This window comes from Ranitomeya imitator, chromosome 2 (assembly GCF_032444005.1).
Source record: "Ranitomeya imitator isolate aRanImi1 chromosome 2, aRanImi1.pri, whole genome shotgun sequence".
NCBI classification, from domain to species: Eukaryota; Metazoa; Chordata; class Amphibia; order Anura; family Dendrobatidae; genus Ranitomeya; species Ranitomeya imitator.
The window spans coordinates 179231173-179246443 of record NC_091283.1 but is presented as its reverse complement, the minus strand read 5'-3'; the positions used below and the strand labels follow the sequence as shown (position 1 = coordinate 179246443).

Genomic DNA, 15271 nt, shown 5'->3' with positions numbered 1-15271 from the left:
TCACACACGCCGATTCAGCGATGTCAGCGGGAGATCCAGCGACCAAAGAAAGTGCTGGCCCTCTAGCCCCGACCAACGACATCGCAGCAGGATTCTGATCGCTGCTGCGTGTCACACTGAACGATATCGCTAGCGAGGACGCTGCAACGTCACGGATCGCTAGCGATATCGTTTAGTGTGAAGGTACCTTAACTCACCTGTGGTAAGTAACAGGTGTGGGCAATATGAAAATCACACCTGAAACCAGATCAAAAGGGGAGAAGTTGACTTGAATCATTGCATTGTGTGTCTGTGTGTGCCACACTAAGCATGGAGAACAGAAAGAGGAGAAGAGAACTGTCTGAGGACTCGGGAAATAAAATTGTTGAAAATTATCAACAATCTCAAGGTTACGAGTCCATCTCCAGAGATCTTGATGTTCCTTTGTCCACAGTGCAGAACATAAGAAGTTTACAACACATGGCACTGTAGATAATCCTCCTGGATAAGAAGCCTCCAGAAATGGATGGAAACAAAGCGCTGTAGAGTTCTGGAGTGGCCAGAAATGAGTCCGGATCTAAATCCCACTGAACACCTGTGGAGCGTTGTTAAAAACTGCTCACATATGAGAGTTTAAAAAGAAGTGTGCTCCAAAATTCCAGATGAGAGGTGTAAGAAGCTTGTAGATGGTTATGGGAAGCGATTGATTGCAGTTATTTATTCCAAAGGGTGTGCAACCAAATATTAATTTGAGAGCGTCAACAATTTTCTTGAGCCCTTTCTTGGGGTTTTGTGTGAAATTATGTCCAATTTGCCGTTTTTTTTCTCAGTATTTTTTGTGTTATTCTAATAAATAGAATGGAAATAAACATAAAGTGTATAACAAAAGATGTGTAATTGTAGTAATTTTCTTGGAGAAATAATTCATCTTCTGGAACAATGTCAAGGGTGCCAACACTTTCGGCCATGACTGTCTATACACCCTCAGCGTATTCACGTTATATATTTAAAGACTAATCGCCGTTCTAATTGTTATTTAATTAATCAACAGCACACGTGAAAATAAGCAACTTGTCTGTCCAGCCTCTGTTTGAAGACTTCTTGGCCCCATGCACAAAAGTAATAAACATCCTGAATACCCTTTTAGTGTAGACTTATTCACGCTTAGAGCCTGGGGCTGTGTGAGTGATCAGTATGGCCCGTTTGTGCCCTCAGGATTGTGCAGATCCGGCATTGTTACCTATTTGGCCGCTGCTCAGTAACCGCAGGAAAAAATGATTTATTATGGCCCTAATGAAAGTAATGCAATAGGAAATTATAAAAAAAAATCCATGTGGTGCCAAAACCTCTGCAGACAATATAATGGCAGATGAAGGGTATGACGACTGAAACAAATTTACTAACGCCGAGGCTGGCATTAGGGTTCCTGCTGCGGGGTACAGGGGCCGCGTGTCTTTCCTGTGTGTTATAAGACGGCCATCTTTGTAATAAAGTCCGTGTGCTGATTGGCGCAGAGATGGCTTCCGAAAGTGGAGATCCGGATGAGATGACCCCCTCTGTGCCGCCCATATCCCTTCTTAGGATAGGCGACGTCTTAGCATGGCCCTGTAATAGGGACAGCGAATCACTAATGTTCTTCTTTGTCTTTAAGATTAAGGTTTTCCAAGACAAGCAGCCATCACCGACCGATCATAGTAAGTAGCGACGGCATATTGGATGAACTATGGACCGCGTAAAAAAAAAAAAACATGACTCCACTTTTCAGTGGGATTTGTGGTTTAATAAGGGTTGGATAAAGTCAGAGTTCACAAACCAGCGAAGTTAGACCGCTCCGCAGTTTGGTCGTGACCAGGCTGGCGGCTGTTTTGTTTGCTTGGTTTAGACTAAGGAAGGTGACGGGCACAAGGGGGCATTCTTTGCGTCTGGAGGAGAGAAGGTTTTTCCACCAACATAGAAGAGGATTCTTTACTGTTAGGGCAGTGAAAATCTGGAATTGCTTGCCTGAGGAGGTGGTGATGGCGAACTCAGTCGAGGGGTTCAAGAGAGGCCTGGATGTCTTCCTGGAGCAGAAAAATATTGTATCATACAATTAGGTTCTGTAGAAGGACGTAGATCTGGGGATTTATTATGATGGAATATAGGCTGAACTGGATGGACAAATGTCTTTTTTCGGCCTTACTAACTATGTTACTATGTTACTATGTCAGGGCATGCTTGGGGTTGTAGTTTTGCAACAGCTGATGAGCCGCAGGTTGGAGACCACCGATCTACACTATTGAGACATTAGTGTTTTGAAATTTTGCTTGGGATGGACTTAAAGGGGTTTTCTCAGCTTCTATCTTCTGGAGCGCACTGCTTCCATGCCGCCTGGCTTCCTGCTTGGCTGGGGGGGCAGTGCGCTCCTGAAGATCTGACAGTGTGCCCTGTCCTATGCACTAAGTCTCCCCAACTTCAGATGAAATGCTTACCTAGGAAACTGACCACCTCTGATAAACCGCAGAGGCGGCCGATTATCTAGGGTACAAGCAATTGATAATAGAATTAAATATATTGTGTTCTTGAGAACAAAGAGGAGCTTTAATGACAAGTAAATTTCAGAATTATAATGCTGCAATATCACCCATTTAAGAAGATGAGACAACCCCTTTAAAATGTTTGGAACAGTGTCCGCAATAATTGCTCCCCATCATCACTCCGGCCCCTGCCACGCGTTAATACATTGTCTGTATCATGTATTCTCTCTTGTGTGCACACAGAAGATCCACCCGGAGACGGCCACCACGAGGAAGACCGCGATGAATCCTCGCCGACACAGGACGAGGTAAGTCCTAGTTTATAGGGATCTACACTTTACATGGGGAGTGTATGGAAGGTGCGGACACTGTGTGCACAGAGCTGTAGACACTGCAGGATAATCACAAACCTAGAGAGATTCTAGAGAACAAAGCAAGAAACACAGATTCTGTAAGAAGGGAACACTGACGCTTGGGTCATCTAGATCAATGTTACTGATAGTCTAGAGAAAGGGATTGCTGGGACTATAAATGGGGAATCTAAAATATTAGTCTTCTAGTATATGGGGAATCGAGAGAAGTATTATTCAGAGATGGAGGGAATCTAAAAGAAATGTGTCACAGATCCTGGGGACTCGAGAACAGTGGCACAATGATACGAAACCATGACATTCTGCTGCACGCAGACTCTGGACCAATGGCTGCCTGATACATCAGGATTCTAGACCATAGTGTACTGATACATGAAGAGTCTAGAATCATAATGAAACATGAAGGGACCGATTCATCAAAACCTGCGGTTTCTGCGCCGATGGAGAGTCAGCAGGAGCCATGTGCCAGAGACAGATGTGTATCCGATCATGGATTGCTGTACATTTCGATCTTACTTTGTACCACTTTTCTGTGTTTTTTTTTTTTTTAATTTGCCGGGCCACACGCCACAATTAGCTCTACCCATCTCCCCAAAAATTATTGGAGCCACTGTAAGGGTATGTGCACACGCTGTGGATTTTGCTGCGGATCCGCAGCGTTTTCGCAGCTGCGGATCCGCAGTGGTTTCCCATGAGTTTACAGTACCATGTTAACCTATGGGAAACGAAATCCGCAGTGCACATGCTGCGGAAAAAAACACGCGGAAACGCAGCGGTTTACATTCTGCAACATGTCAATTCTTTGTGCGGATTCCGCTGCGGTTTTACACCTGCTCCAATAGAAAACTGCAGGTGTAAAGCCGCAGCGGAATCCGCAATAGAAACCGCGATAAATCCGCAGGAAAAACCGCAGCGGTTTTGCACGGCGGTTTTTCCAAATCCGCTGCGGAAAAATCCGCAGTCCTCCAGAATACATGTGCACATACCCTTAAAACACCAAAAGACGCAACATTTTTGCATATCACCGTTGCAACATTTCACATCATTTACTCCAGATTTCTGGCTCTAACTGTTTGATGAATCGGCCCTTAAGAATTGACTAAACTGGTAGTCTAATGCATATATAACCTAGAACAATGCAGGAAGGATGCCTAAAGAATCTAGAAGTATGGAGGGTGGATGCATAAAGGACCTAGTACAAAAGAGGAAGGATTCATAAAGAATCTGGAAGGGTGATGGGCGGGTGCATAAAGGATCCAGAACAATGGAGGAAGGATTAATAAAGAATCTAGAATGATGGTGGGTGGGTGCATAAAAAATTTAGAACAATGGAAGGAGGATGCATAAAGGATCTAGAACAATGGTTGTCAGATGAATAAAAAAATCTAGAATGAAGGTGGGCGGATACATAAAGGATATTGAACAATGGTAGGAGGATGCATGAGAATCTAGAACTATGAAAAGATGCCTGAAAAATCTAAAATGATGGTGGTCAGATGCATAAAGTATCTAGAACAATGCTGATTAGATGTATAAAAATCAAGAATAATGGTGTGGTAATATATTAACAGTCTAAAACCATAATGGCGCTTTGATACATGCAAAATCTAGAACCACAGTATTACAACATATGAATAATTTTAGAACCACAACGAGTCTCTGTTGCATAGAAATGTAGAACGTTGGCTGGAGACTTCCAGATCCTAGCACAGTACCTCCCTGGCAGTCGGGGAGCGTAGACCCGTAGCATTATTATTTATCCTGCTCTCAGCTCTTCACTTCCATCGTTCTAGAATAGAAGCCTCGTTGACCCGCCGCTGCTCCTCTAAGCAGTAATGCTGATGATCTGGCTACAGGACACATTTCCCACCATGACGATAACCTCCCAGACGTGGGGCTGTGTCTTCTGCTGTTACATTTAGGGAACACTGAGATCCTCTTGATAGATTTTGGAACTTTGATAGGAAGACTGTGATTTAGGCGTACAATGTCCAGAGATGTTCCTCTAACACCCTCCCATTCTGTCCAGGCACACGGTCTTGTGAATGGAGAATTGGCACTCAAAACCAAAAGGAAAGTGTATACCAGCACGGATCGAAGCCGCAGGTAACGTATAGCGCCCGCCCTGTGTGCTGTATATTAGTCACCCAGGCACGGTGATATGGCAGCCTTTCATTCTTATCTTTCAGACAAGGTGCCCTGAGGATAAAGAAATCACACCCAGAAGTAGAAGACTACACCTCGGGAAGTGAGACTGACGGGACGCCATAGCACCCGCTCCACCCTCCATGTATAGCGTCACGCTTGGATGAAGGACAATGGAGTCAGAACTGTTTGGAGGCTGCCAAATCTTGTTTTCCTCCAGACTTGTGCCACTAGGAAAAGTGTCAGGACAAGGTTAACGCATGGACTAAATCTGTGTGGAAGGCTTCCCACCCAACCACTGCCATCATCTCCTCCGACAGAAGCCTACACGTCATCCTGACACCCAGAAGGGCCCCGCCTGAGAGCCAAGGGCACGGCTGCCATCACTGCCCGCTGTTTGGCTCCCACGTAGGACCTCAGTTACATAAGGGCCCATTTCTACATATTTGGACATTTTTGGGGATTTTTTTTCCTCCTCCGGCATCATAGTGAAATGTCATAACCGATCCCATAAATTTCCTTTGTGCACCAGTCGTCATGTCAGGATCAAAAAATGTTGCCGTATGCCATTCTCTTGGACCAGTTAATATTCGACCAGTGTATATAATATGAGGCTTAGAGTCTCCGCTTCAGTCCGCTATGCAGGTACTTTCAAAGCTTAAACCTGAACCTGGCCTATGTGTTCTTACAAAAATCTGGTGAGGTGGTTATACCACTGATTATTATGAGACCTGATCTTATTTATATATATATATATATATATATATATATATATATATATATATATATATATATATATATATATATATATATATATATATATATATATATATATATATATATGATCAGGTCTCATAATAATCAGTGGTATAACCACCTCACCAGATATATATATATATATATATAGGGCCCTCCTGACAGTTATTGGGGAAGAGGAGTCTTTGGCATGTTGAATTTTAACATGCCTGATCATTGGTTTTCATCAGAGGTGTGTAGCAGCGGCATATTCCCCTATTCTTATTAAAAATGCATGTACACTCAGCCAAACTGAGCGGGCACGTGTATGGGATCAGGAGGAAGAGCTCGCAGTTAAATGGAATGGTTATTTTTTGAGAAAGGCTTCAGTTCAGTTTTTCTTGGCCCCCAGGTCAGTGCTAATTCTGCCTCGAGTGCTGCAGGTCGCAGTGTAACACCGGGATCCCAGTGTCGTGTGATACATGACATTGTGGGGTCCAGTCTGAGCGGCCATATTGGAAATTAGGCCTGTCGCCACTGCAAATTGCAGATGTGACTGTCCCCGGGGGCTCGTCAGCATTGTAGACGGTGCTGGATCTGCCCTTACATTATTCTGGTCTATAAAACAGATGTTAGCGGTGCATGCTGCAATAATGGGTCCACGGCGCACACAAACCAATTATACGATTGTCAGAATGAGCCCTTAAATGAATGGCCATCCACATAACATATGGACGCCAGAGACTGTTGGGCCTCACAGAGGGGGGTTCGCCCGCCTATTTATAGGGTCAGCGTCATTTATAAGGTCATCTAATGGTGTCTTGGGAGATGGGTCAATTTTTCCTTATTTGCCTGGTTTTTACACCCTGTATTGTGATCTATGGGGGCGACACATGGTCAGAGGGTAGGAACATAGGTGTTATGACATGTGCTTTTTTGGAGGACAGTGACAGCCGCTCTGTACAGGACCTGGACATCGATGTGCTGCTCGTATAAAGTGTTTCATATTTTTATACTTTATTTTTATAGTAAAACTAATCTGTACTACAGAGAATAAAGCGTTCCTGATGCAGCCGCGTCCTGGAGCTTCACTCCACATATGGGAAATAGAAACTGTGCAATAAAGGAACACTCTGGGTCATACATGTCCACGGTGCTATGACTGCTGCGGGGGATGAGGGGACGAAGCACCGGATGAGGGTCCGAGAGAAGCCTTGTATAGAGGTCATCTTCCCCGAACAACCCACTTATATATGTCCCCTATGGCGCCAGTGTCCGAGTGCAGAGCCGTACAGCCCTGGATGAATAGGAGAACCGCTCCAGTAACCATCACATCTCCGTGTTCTTGTCGGAGGGTGGGGTGTTCCCTGATGTATCGCTGCCATATACCAGGCACACACGCTGGTCATCGACTCCAGATGTTAGATCTGGGGCTATGTGACCACATTGGCCGGGACACAATCAAGTAGCAAAAAAATGGCTGCATATCGCAACTCCAAGTGACTGGGGGGGGGTCACGGGGCAACCAGCAAAAATCAAAGTGGTCCAATACTTTGTGACTTGCCTTTCCTGGTCCCTTTCGGCCATAAGATGCTGCTCACCAGCATTATGCTGCGATATTTGGCTGAGCGACCGGTGTAGTACCAGTCGTAAGAAGCTTTACCCGGGGGGCGCCACTGGGGTCCGGATGTAGCAGTGCATGGTATGGTGGGTGTCAGGGCATGGCGGCTGCTTCTGGGGGCTCTGGGACCCCGCTGTCACCTCTATATGTCCTCACCACTTTGTCACTTATGAGAAATTACACGGATGCTGTTAGATACAGGGGGCTACTGGCGGTCAGATGGCAACGAAAACATGTGTGATGGCATCTGTATCAGAAGACAATGCCATATAGTGGTCCTGTATCATCACACTGTGCCTCACTGCCATAATAAGAGTTGTAGTACACTCAGCTCTGCTGTAACTGCACACTTCTATCTATACATAGAACATTTTTATACCAGACACAGAGCAATTCTCTACAGCAGAAACGTGGCACCGTCCAGCCAGAGAAGGGTTAAGGAATCAAGGATTCTGTGCCCTCAACAAAGATGGCGGATTGGTACTTCCGTCCGCATGCAACTTCCGGTCACGTGCTGATAACAGTTCTGGGGACATGGTTGTGGCTAAATCCAAGTCGGCTAAAGGACCTGGTCCCTCTGCCGACTTGGATTTAGCCGGCTCAGTATAGAGAAAGCTAAATCCCAGTCGGCTAAGGGACCAGGTCCTTCTGTGCACTGGGATTTAGCTTTCTCACATAGAGTCGGCTATTTCCCAGTCAGCAGAGGGACCAGGTCCTTTAGGCGACTTGGTTTTAGCCTGCTCTATATAAGAATTCTAAATCCAAGTAGACAGAAGGACCCTTATTGTATATAGATAGATATATATGAATCCTGTCATGTCATTTTTTTGAGCCGCAGACTAAATATGACATCTGATCGTGATCACACATTTATTTATATGTGACGATTATACGCAAGAATTTTCCCCTTAATCCCAGTGTGTACAATATTCTGCGCCAATCTCATCCGCGTCCCGTTTTATTTTCTGGTGATCATTTTTGTAGATTACACAACCACAGATTTTTTTCCATGCATGCACCTAGGAGTGTTTTAACCCTCGGGCGATTTTCCGTTTTTTAACATTTTTTTTCCTTCCCATAACTTATTTTTCCATCCACATCGCCGTTGGGATTTTTTTTTTTATTTTGGCGGGACGTTATTATTGATACCATTTTGGCGCGGATACCATGTTTTGATCACCTCTTATTTCATTTTATTGCAATGTTGCAGCGACAAAAAAAACGTAATTATGGCGTTTCGAGTTTACTTCTCGTTATGCCGTTTACCAATCAGATTATTTTATATTTTCATTGGTCAGACATTTCTGAACACATCAATTCCCAATTTATTTTTTTTAATGGAGCAAAAGCGATATTTTTTTTCTTATATTTTTATGATATATGACGTAATTTGTAGATCACACAACCACAGGAGTGATTTAACTCTCCGGCGATTTTCATTTTTTTAATATTTTTTTTTTCCTGCCCATAACTTATTTTTCCATCCACATCGCCTTTGGGATTTTTTTTTATTTTGGCGGGACGTTCTTATTGATGCCATTTTGGCGCGGATACCATGTTTTGATCACCTCTTATTTCATTTTATTGCAATGTTGCGGCGACCAAAAAAAAGTCATTATGGTGTTTCGAGTTTTTTTCTCGTTATGCCGTTTACTGATCAGATTATTTTACATTTTGATTGGTCAGACCTTTCTGAACACGACAAGTCCCAATTTCCAATTTTTATTTTTTTTTAAATGGAGCAAAAGTGATATTTTTTTATATATTTTTATGATATATGACGTAACTACATCATGCGTTGTGAAGGGGTCAATTCTATAACTATTGGCCAAATGGACCAGGTCCTTCTGCCGACTTGGATTTAGCCGGCTCTCTGTGAGAAAGCTAAATCACGGTCGGCTAAAGGACCAGGTCCCTCTGTGCACTGGGATTTAGCTTTCTCACACAGAGTCGGCTATTTCCAAGTCGGCAGAGGGACCAGGTCCTTTAGCCGACTTGGTTTTAGCCTGCTCTATATAAGAATGCTAAATCCCAGTAGACAGAAGGACCCTTATTGTATATAGATATATATGAATCCTGTCATGTGATTTTTTTTGCAGTAATATTGAGCCGCAGACTAAATATGACATCTGATCACACATTTATTTATATGCGACAATTATACGCAAGAATTTTCCCCTTAATCCCAGTGTGTACAATATTCTGCGCCAATCTCATCTGCGTCCCGTTTTATTTACTGGTGATCATTTTTGTAGATCACACAACCACAATTTTTTTTACATGCATGCACCTAGGAGTGTTTTAACCCTCGGGTGAATTTCCTTTTATTAGAAAAAATTTTTCCTTCCCATAACTTATTTATTTTTCCATCCACATCGCACATGGGAATTTTTTTTATTTTGGCGGGACGTTCTTATTGATGCCATTTTGGCGCGGATACCATGTTTTGATCACCCCTTATTTCATTTTATTGCAATGTTGCGGCGACCCAAAAAAAGTCATTATGGTGTTTCGAGTTTTTTTCTCGTTATGCCGTTTACTGATCAGATTATTTTACATTTTGATTGGTCAGACCTTTCTGAACACTTAAATTCCAAATCTGTGTATTTTTTTAATTGAGCAAAAGCAATATATTTTTTTCTCATATTTCTATGATATATGATGTAACTGCATCATGCGTTGTGAAGGGGTTAATACTATAATTATTGACCAAATGGACCAGGTCCTTCTGCCAACTTGGATTTTGCCTGCCCTCTGTGAGAAAGCTAAATCCCGGTCGGCTAAAGGACCAGGTCCCTGTGAGTGTTTTAATAATAGATCTAGCAGGCTAAAGGACCAGGTCCCTGTGAGTGTTTTAATAATAGATCTAGCAGGCTAAAGGACCAGGTCCCTGTGAGTGTTTTAATAATAGATCTAGCAGGCTAAAGGACCAGGTCCTTCTGCCAGCTTGAATTTAGCCTGCTCTCTGTGAGAAAGCTAAATCCCGGTCGGCTAAAGGACCAGGTCCCTGTGAGTGTTTTAATACTAGATCTAGTAGGTTAAAGGACCAGGTCCTTCTTTCAACTTGGATTTATCCTGGTCTCTGTGAGAAAACTAAATCCCAGTTGGCTAAAGGACCAGGTCCCTGTGAGTGTTTTAATACTAGACCTAGCAAGCTAAAGGACCAGATCCTTCTGCCAACTTGGATTTAGCCTGCTCTCTGTGAGAAAGCTAAATCCCATTTGGCTAAGGCCTCTTTCACACTTCCCTTTCTTGCAATCTGTCGCAATCCGTCATTTTGGGCAAAAACGGATCCTGCAAATGTGCTCGCAGGATGCGTTTTTTTACCACACGTCGCGTCCGTCATGCTACGGATCCGTCGTGTTTTGGCGGACCGTCGTCACAAAAAAATGTTCAATGTAACGTGTTTTTCTACGTCGCGTCCGCCATTTTCGACCGCGCATGCGCGGCCGAAACTCCGCCCCCTCCTCCCCAGACTGCAGAATGGTCAGCGGATGCGTCAAAAAACTGCATCCGCTGCCCACGTCGTGCAAAACTTTCACAACGTCCGTCGGTACGTCGGCCCGACGCATTGCGACGAAAGATGATCTACTAGATCTAGCAGGCTAAAAGACCAGGTCCTTCTGCCAACTTGAATTTAGCCTGCTCACTGTGAGAAAGCTAAATCCAAGTGGGATAAAGGACCAGGTCCCTTGAAGTGGTTTAATACCAGACTTAGGCTAGGGTCACATTGCGTTATGTTGTATTGTATATTGGGCTTGCGCTAGCGATTTGAGTGACGGACCGCGAACACTGCTTGCAGCGTTCGCGGTCCGTTCCTCGCTAGCGCAGATCGGGGATCTGCGCTAGCGGGATCGGCTAATGCGATCCCTTTTGGGACGTTGCGTTAGCGCAGTCCATAGCGCTATGCGCTAAACGGACTGCCCTAACGCAATGTGACCCTAGCCTTAGTAAGCTAAAACACCAGGTCCTTCTGCCCACTTAGATTTAGCTTGCTGTATGTAACAAATTCTAGTGGGCAACGCAGTCCAACAGTGATTCACCATCTGATGCACTGTAATGATTCCACTGGTTCACTGTCGGACTTCCGTACTGTAGTGCCCCTGTGTCACGCATGGGGCAGTCCGGCAATCCAACCTACTACAATGTTTCCGCCAGGTTATGCGTATTGCCGGTCACTGTGCTCCTTGAGTTCACCTCAAGTGACAGTTGACAGCTCAGAGGGTTCTGTGATAACCGCAAACTGTAATCTCCAGTGACCTCACAGGTGGTGGCTTCCATGCCACCCTTAGGCCGGCGTCACACTCGGCGTAAGACAATACGGTCCGTAATTTACGGCCGTAATACGCAGAAAAGTCCCCAAAATAGTGGTCTGTATCTCCTCCGTAGGCAGGATGTGTCAGCGTATTTTGCGCATGGCATCCTCCGTATGTAATCCGTATGGCATCCGTACTGCAAGATTTTCTCGCAGGCTTGCAAAACCGACATATGGACATACAATGGATCTATGTGCTCAAAAAATCGTAACAACATATATACTGTCTATATATATATATATATATATATATATATATATATATATATATATATATATATATATATATATATACAGTGGGGCAAAAAAGTATTCAGTCAGTCAGCAATAGTGCAAGTTCCACCACTTAAAAAGATGAGAGGCGTCTGTAATTTACATCATAGGTAGACCTCAACTATGGGAGACAAACTGAGAAAAAAAAATACAGAAAATCACATTGTCTGTTTTTTTAACATTTTATTTGCATATTATGGTGGAAAATAAGTATTTGGTCAGAAACAAAATTTCATCTCAATACTTTGTAATATATCCTTTGTTGGCAATGACAGAGGTCAAACGTTTTCTGTAAATCTTCACAAGGTTGCCACACACTGTTGTTGGTATGTTGGCCCATTCCTCCATGCAGATCTCCTCTAGAGCAGTGATGTTTTTGGCTTTTCGCTTGGCAACACGGACTTTCAACTCTCTCCAAAGGTTTTCTATAGGGTTGAGATCTGGAGACTGGCTAGGCCACTCCAGGACCTTGAAATGCTTCTTACGAAGCCACTCCTTCGTTGCCCTGGCGGTGTGCTTTGGATCATTGTCATGTTGAAAGACCCAGCCACGTTTCATCTTCAATGCCCTTGCTGATGGAAGGAGGTTTGCACTCAAAATCTCACGATACATGGCCCCATTCATTCTTTCATGTACCCGGATCAGTCGTCCTGGCCCCTTTGCAGAGAAACAGCCCCAAAGCATGATGTTTCCACCACCATGCTTTACAGTAGGTATGGTGTTTGATGGATGCAACTCAGTATTCTTTTTCCTCCAAACACGACAAGTTGTGTTTCTACCAAACAGTTCCAGTTTGGTTTCATCAGACCATAGGACATTCTCCCAAAACTCCTCTGGATCATCCAAATGCTCTCTAGCAAACTTCAGACGGGCCCGGACATGTACTGGCTTAAGCAGTGGGACACGTCTGGCACTGCAGGATCTGAGTCCATTGTGGCGTAGTGTGTTACTTATGGTAGGCCTTGTTACATTGGTCCCAGCTCTCTGCAGTTCATTCACTACGTCCCCACGCGTGGTTCTGGGATTGTTGCTCACCGTTCTTGTGATCATTCTGACCCCACGGGGTGGGATTTTGCGTGGAGCCCCAGATCGAGGGAGATTATCAGTGGTCTTGTATGTCTTCCATTTTCTAATTATTGCTCCCACTGTTGATTTCTTCACTCCAAGCTGGTTGGCTATTGCAGATTCAGTCTTCCCAGCCTGGTGCAGGGCTACAATTTTGTTTCTGGTGTCCTTTGACAGCTCTTTGGTCTTTACCATAGTGGAGTTTGGAGTCAGACTGTTTGACAGTGTGCACAGGTGTCTTTTTATACTGATAACAAGTTTAAACAGGTGCCATTACTACAGGTAATGAGTGGAGGAAAGAGGAGACTCTTAAAGAAGAAGTTACAGGTCTGTGAGAGCCAGAAATCTTCATTGTTTGTTTCTGACCAAATACTTATTTTCCACCATAATATGCAAAAAAAATGATAAAAAAACAGACAATGTGATTTTCTGGATTTTTTTTTCTCAGTTTGTCTCCCATAGTTGAGGTTTACCTATGATGTAAATTACAGACGCCTCTCATCTGTTTAAGTGGTGGAACCTGCACTATTGCTGACTGACTAAATACTTTTTTGCCCCACTGTATGTATATATATATATATATATATATATATATATATACTAGATTGTGGCCCGATTCTAACGCATCGGGTATTCTAGAATATGCATGCCCCCGTAGTATATGGACAATGTTGATTCCAGAATTCGCGGCAGACTGTGCCCGTCGCTGATTGGTCGAGGCAACCTTTATGACATCATCGTCGCCATGGCAACCATTATGACATCATCGTCGCTGTGCCCGTTGATGATTGGTCGAGGCCTGGCGGCCTTGACCAATCAGAGACGCGGGATTTCCAGGACAGACAGACAGACAGACAGACGGAAAAACCCTTAGGCAATTATATATATAGATATCTATAATATAACGCTGGGAGCGTCACTCTGTCCGAAGCCTTTATAGACTGCGCAAGCGCCGGCGCAGTCTGGGCTTCACAGAGTGACGCTCCCGGGAGATCGCGGTATGCGTTAACACTGAACGCACCCTGCGATCTCCACCGGAGAGTCAGGGACCGCCAGGAGGGTGATTATCGGCTATATTCACCTGTCCCGTTCCACCGCTGCACGCCGCCATCTTCCTGGTCCTCGGCCTGTGACCTTCAGTTCAGAGGGCGCGATGACGCGCTTAATGCGCGCCGGCGCCACCCTCTGACTGAACAGTCACAGCCAGAGGACCGGGAAGATGGCGGCACGCAGCGGTGGAACGGAGGATAGGTGAATATAGTAAGTGCTGGGGGGCCTGAGCTGGCGGCGATACCGGCACCTGACCCCCACAGCGCGCCGGTGTCCCCGCCTGCTCAGGCCCCCCAGCACTCGGCGTCGAGCGGGTCAGAGGCAGCAGGGCCGAGCGGGTCAGAGGCAGCGGGGCCGAGCGGGTCAGAGGCAGCGGGGCCGAGCGGGTCAGAGGCAGCGGGCCGAGCGGGTCAGAGCAGAGTGTGGCAGATGTAGCAGGCAGGGTGTGGCAGATGTAGCAGAGCAGAGTGTGGCAAACGTAGCAGAGCAGAATGTGGCAGATGTAGCAGAGCTGAGTGTGGCAGGATGGGAGCAGCCCATGTCAGAATGGGGGCGCAGGATGGAGCAGCGCATGACAGGATGGGGACGCAGGATGGAGCAGCACATGACAGGATGGAGACGCAGGATGGGGGCGCAGGATGGAGCAGCACATACCAGGATGGAGACCATATACCAATATAAATGCTCGCCACCCGGGCGTAGAACGGGTTCAATAGCTAGTATATGTATATATATATATATATATATATATATGTCAGTAGACACATATATGTATATATATTAATATTTCATCCAGCGCGAGATAGCAAAAGCCGGCAATTGAATTACCGGCTTTAAAGCTATCTCCTTCCTAAACCCGACATGATATGAGACATGGTTTACATACAGTAAACCATCGCATATCCCCATTTTTTTGCATATTCCACACTACTAATGCTAGTAGTGTGTATGTGCAAAATTTGGGCGCTCTAGCTATTAAAGGGTTAAATGGTGGAAAAAATTGGCGTGGGCTCCCGTGCAATTTTCTCCGCCAGAGTAGTAAAGCCAGTGACTGAGGGCAGATATTAATAGCCTGGAGAGGGTCCATGGGTATTGGCCCCCCTGGCTAAAAACATCTGCCCCCAGAAAAGGCACATCTGGAAGATGCGCCTATTCTGGCACTTGGCCACTCTCTTCCCACTCCCGTGTAGCAGTGGGATATGGG

At 44.9% G+C, this 15271-nt stretch overlaps 1 protein-coding gene across 1 annotated transcript in view; it reads left to right on the top strand.

Annotated features, from left to right (window-relative positions):
• Nucleotides 1–5539, top strand: part of CARD9 (caspase recruitment domain family member 9) — a 30076-nt gene extending 24537 nt beyond the window's left edge. Inside the window, exons 10-13 of the mRNA XM_069748162.1 lie at nt 1631–1673; nt 2736–2800; nt 4893–4969; nt 5053–5539. Of these exons, the coding sequence (XP_069604263.1) occupies nt 1631–1673; nt 2736–2800; nt 4893–4969; nt 5053–5134 (267 nt within the window). The 3' untranslated portion in view covers nt 5135–5539. The remainder of the gene's footprint in view (nt 1–1630; nt 1674–2735; nt 2801–4892; nt 4970–5052) is intronic.
• Nucleotides 5540–15271: the final 9732 nt, after the last annotated feature.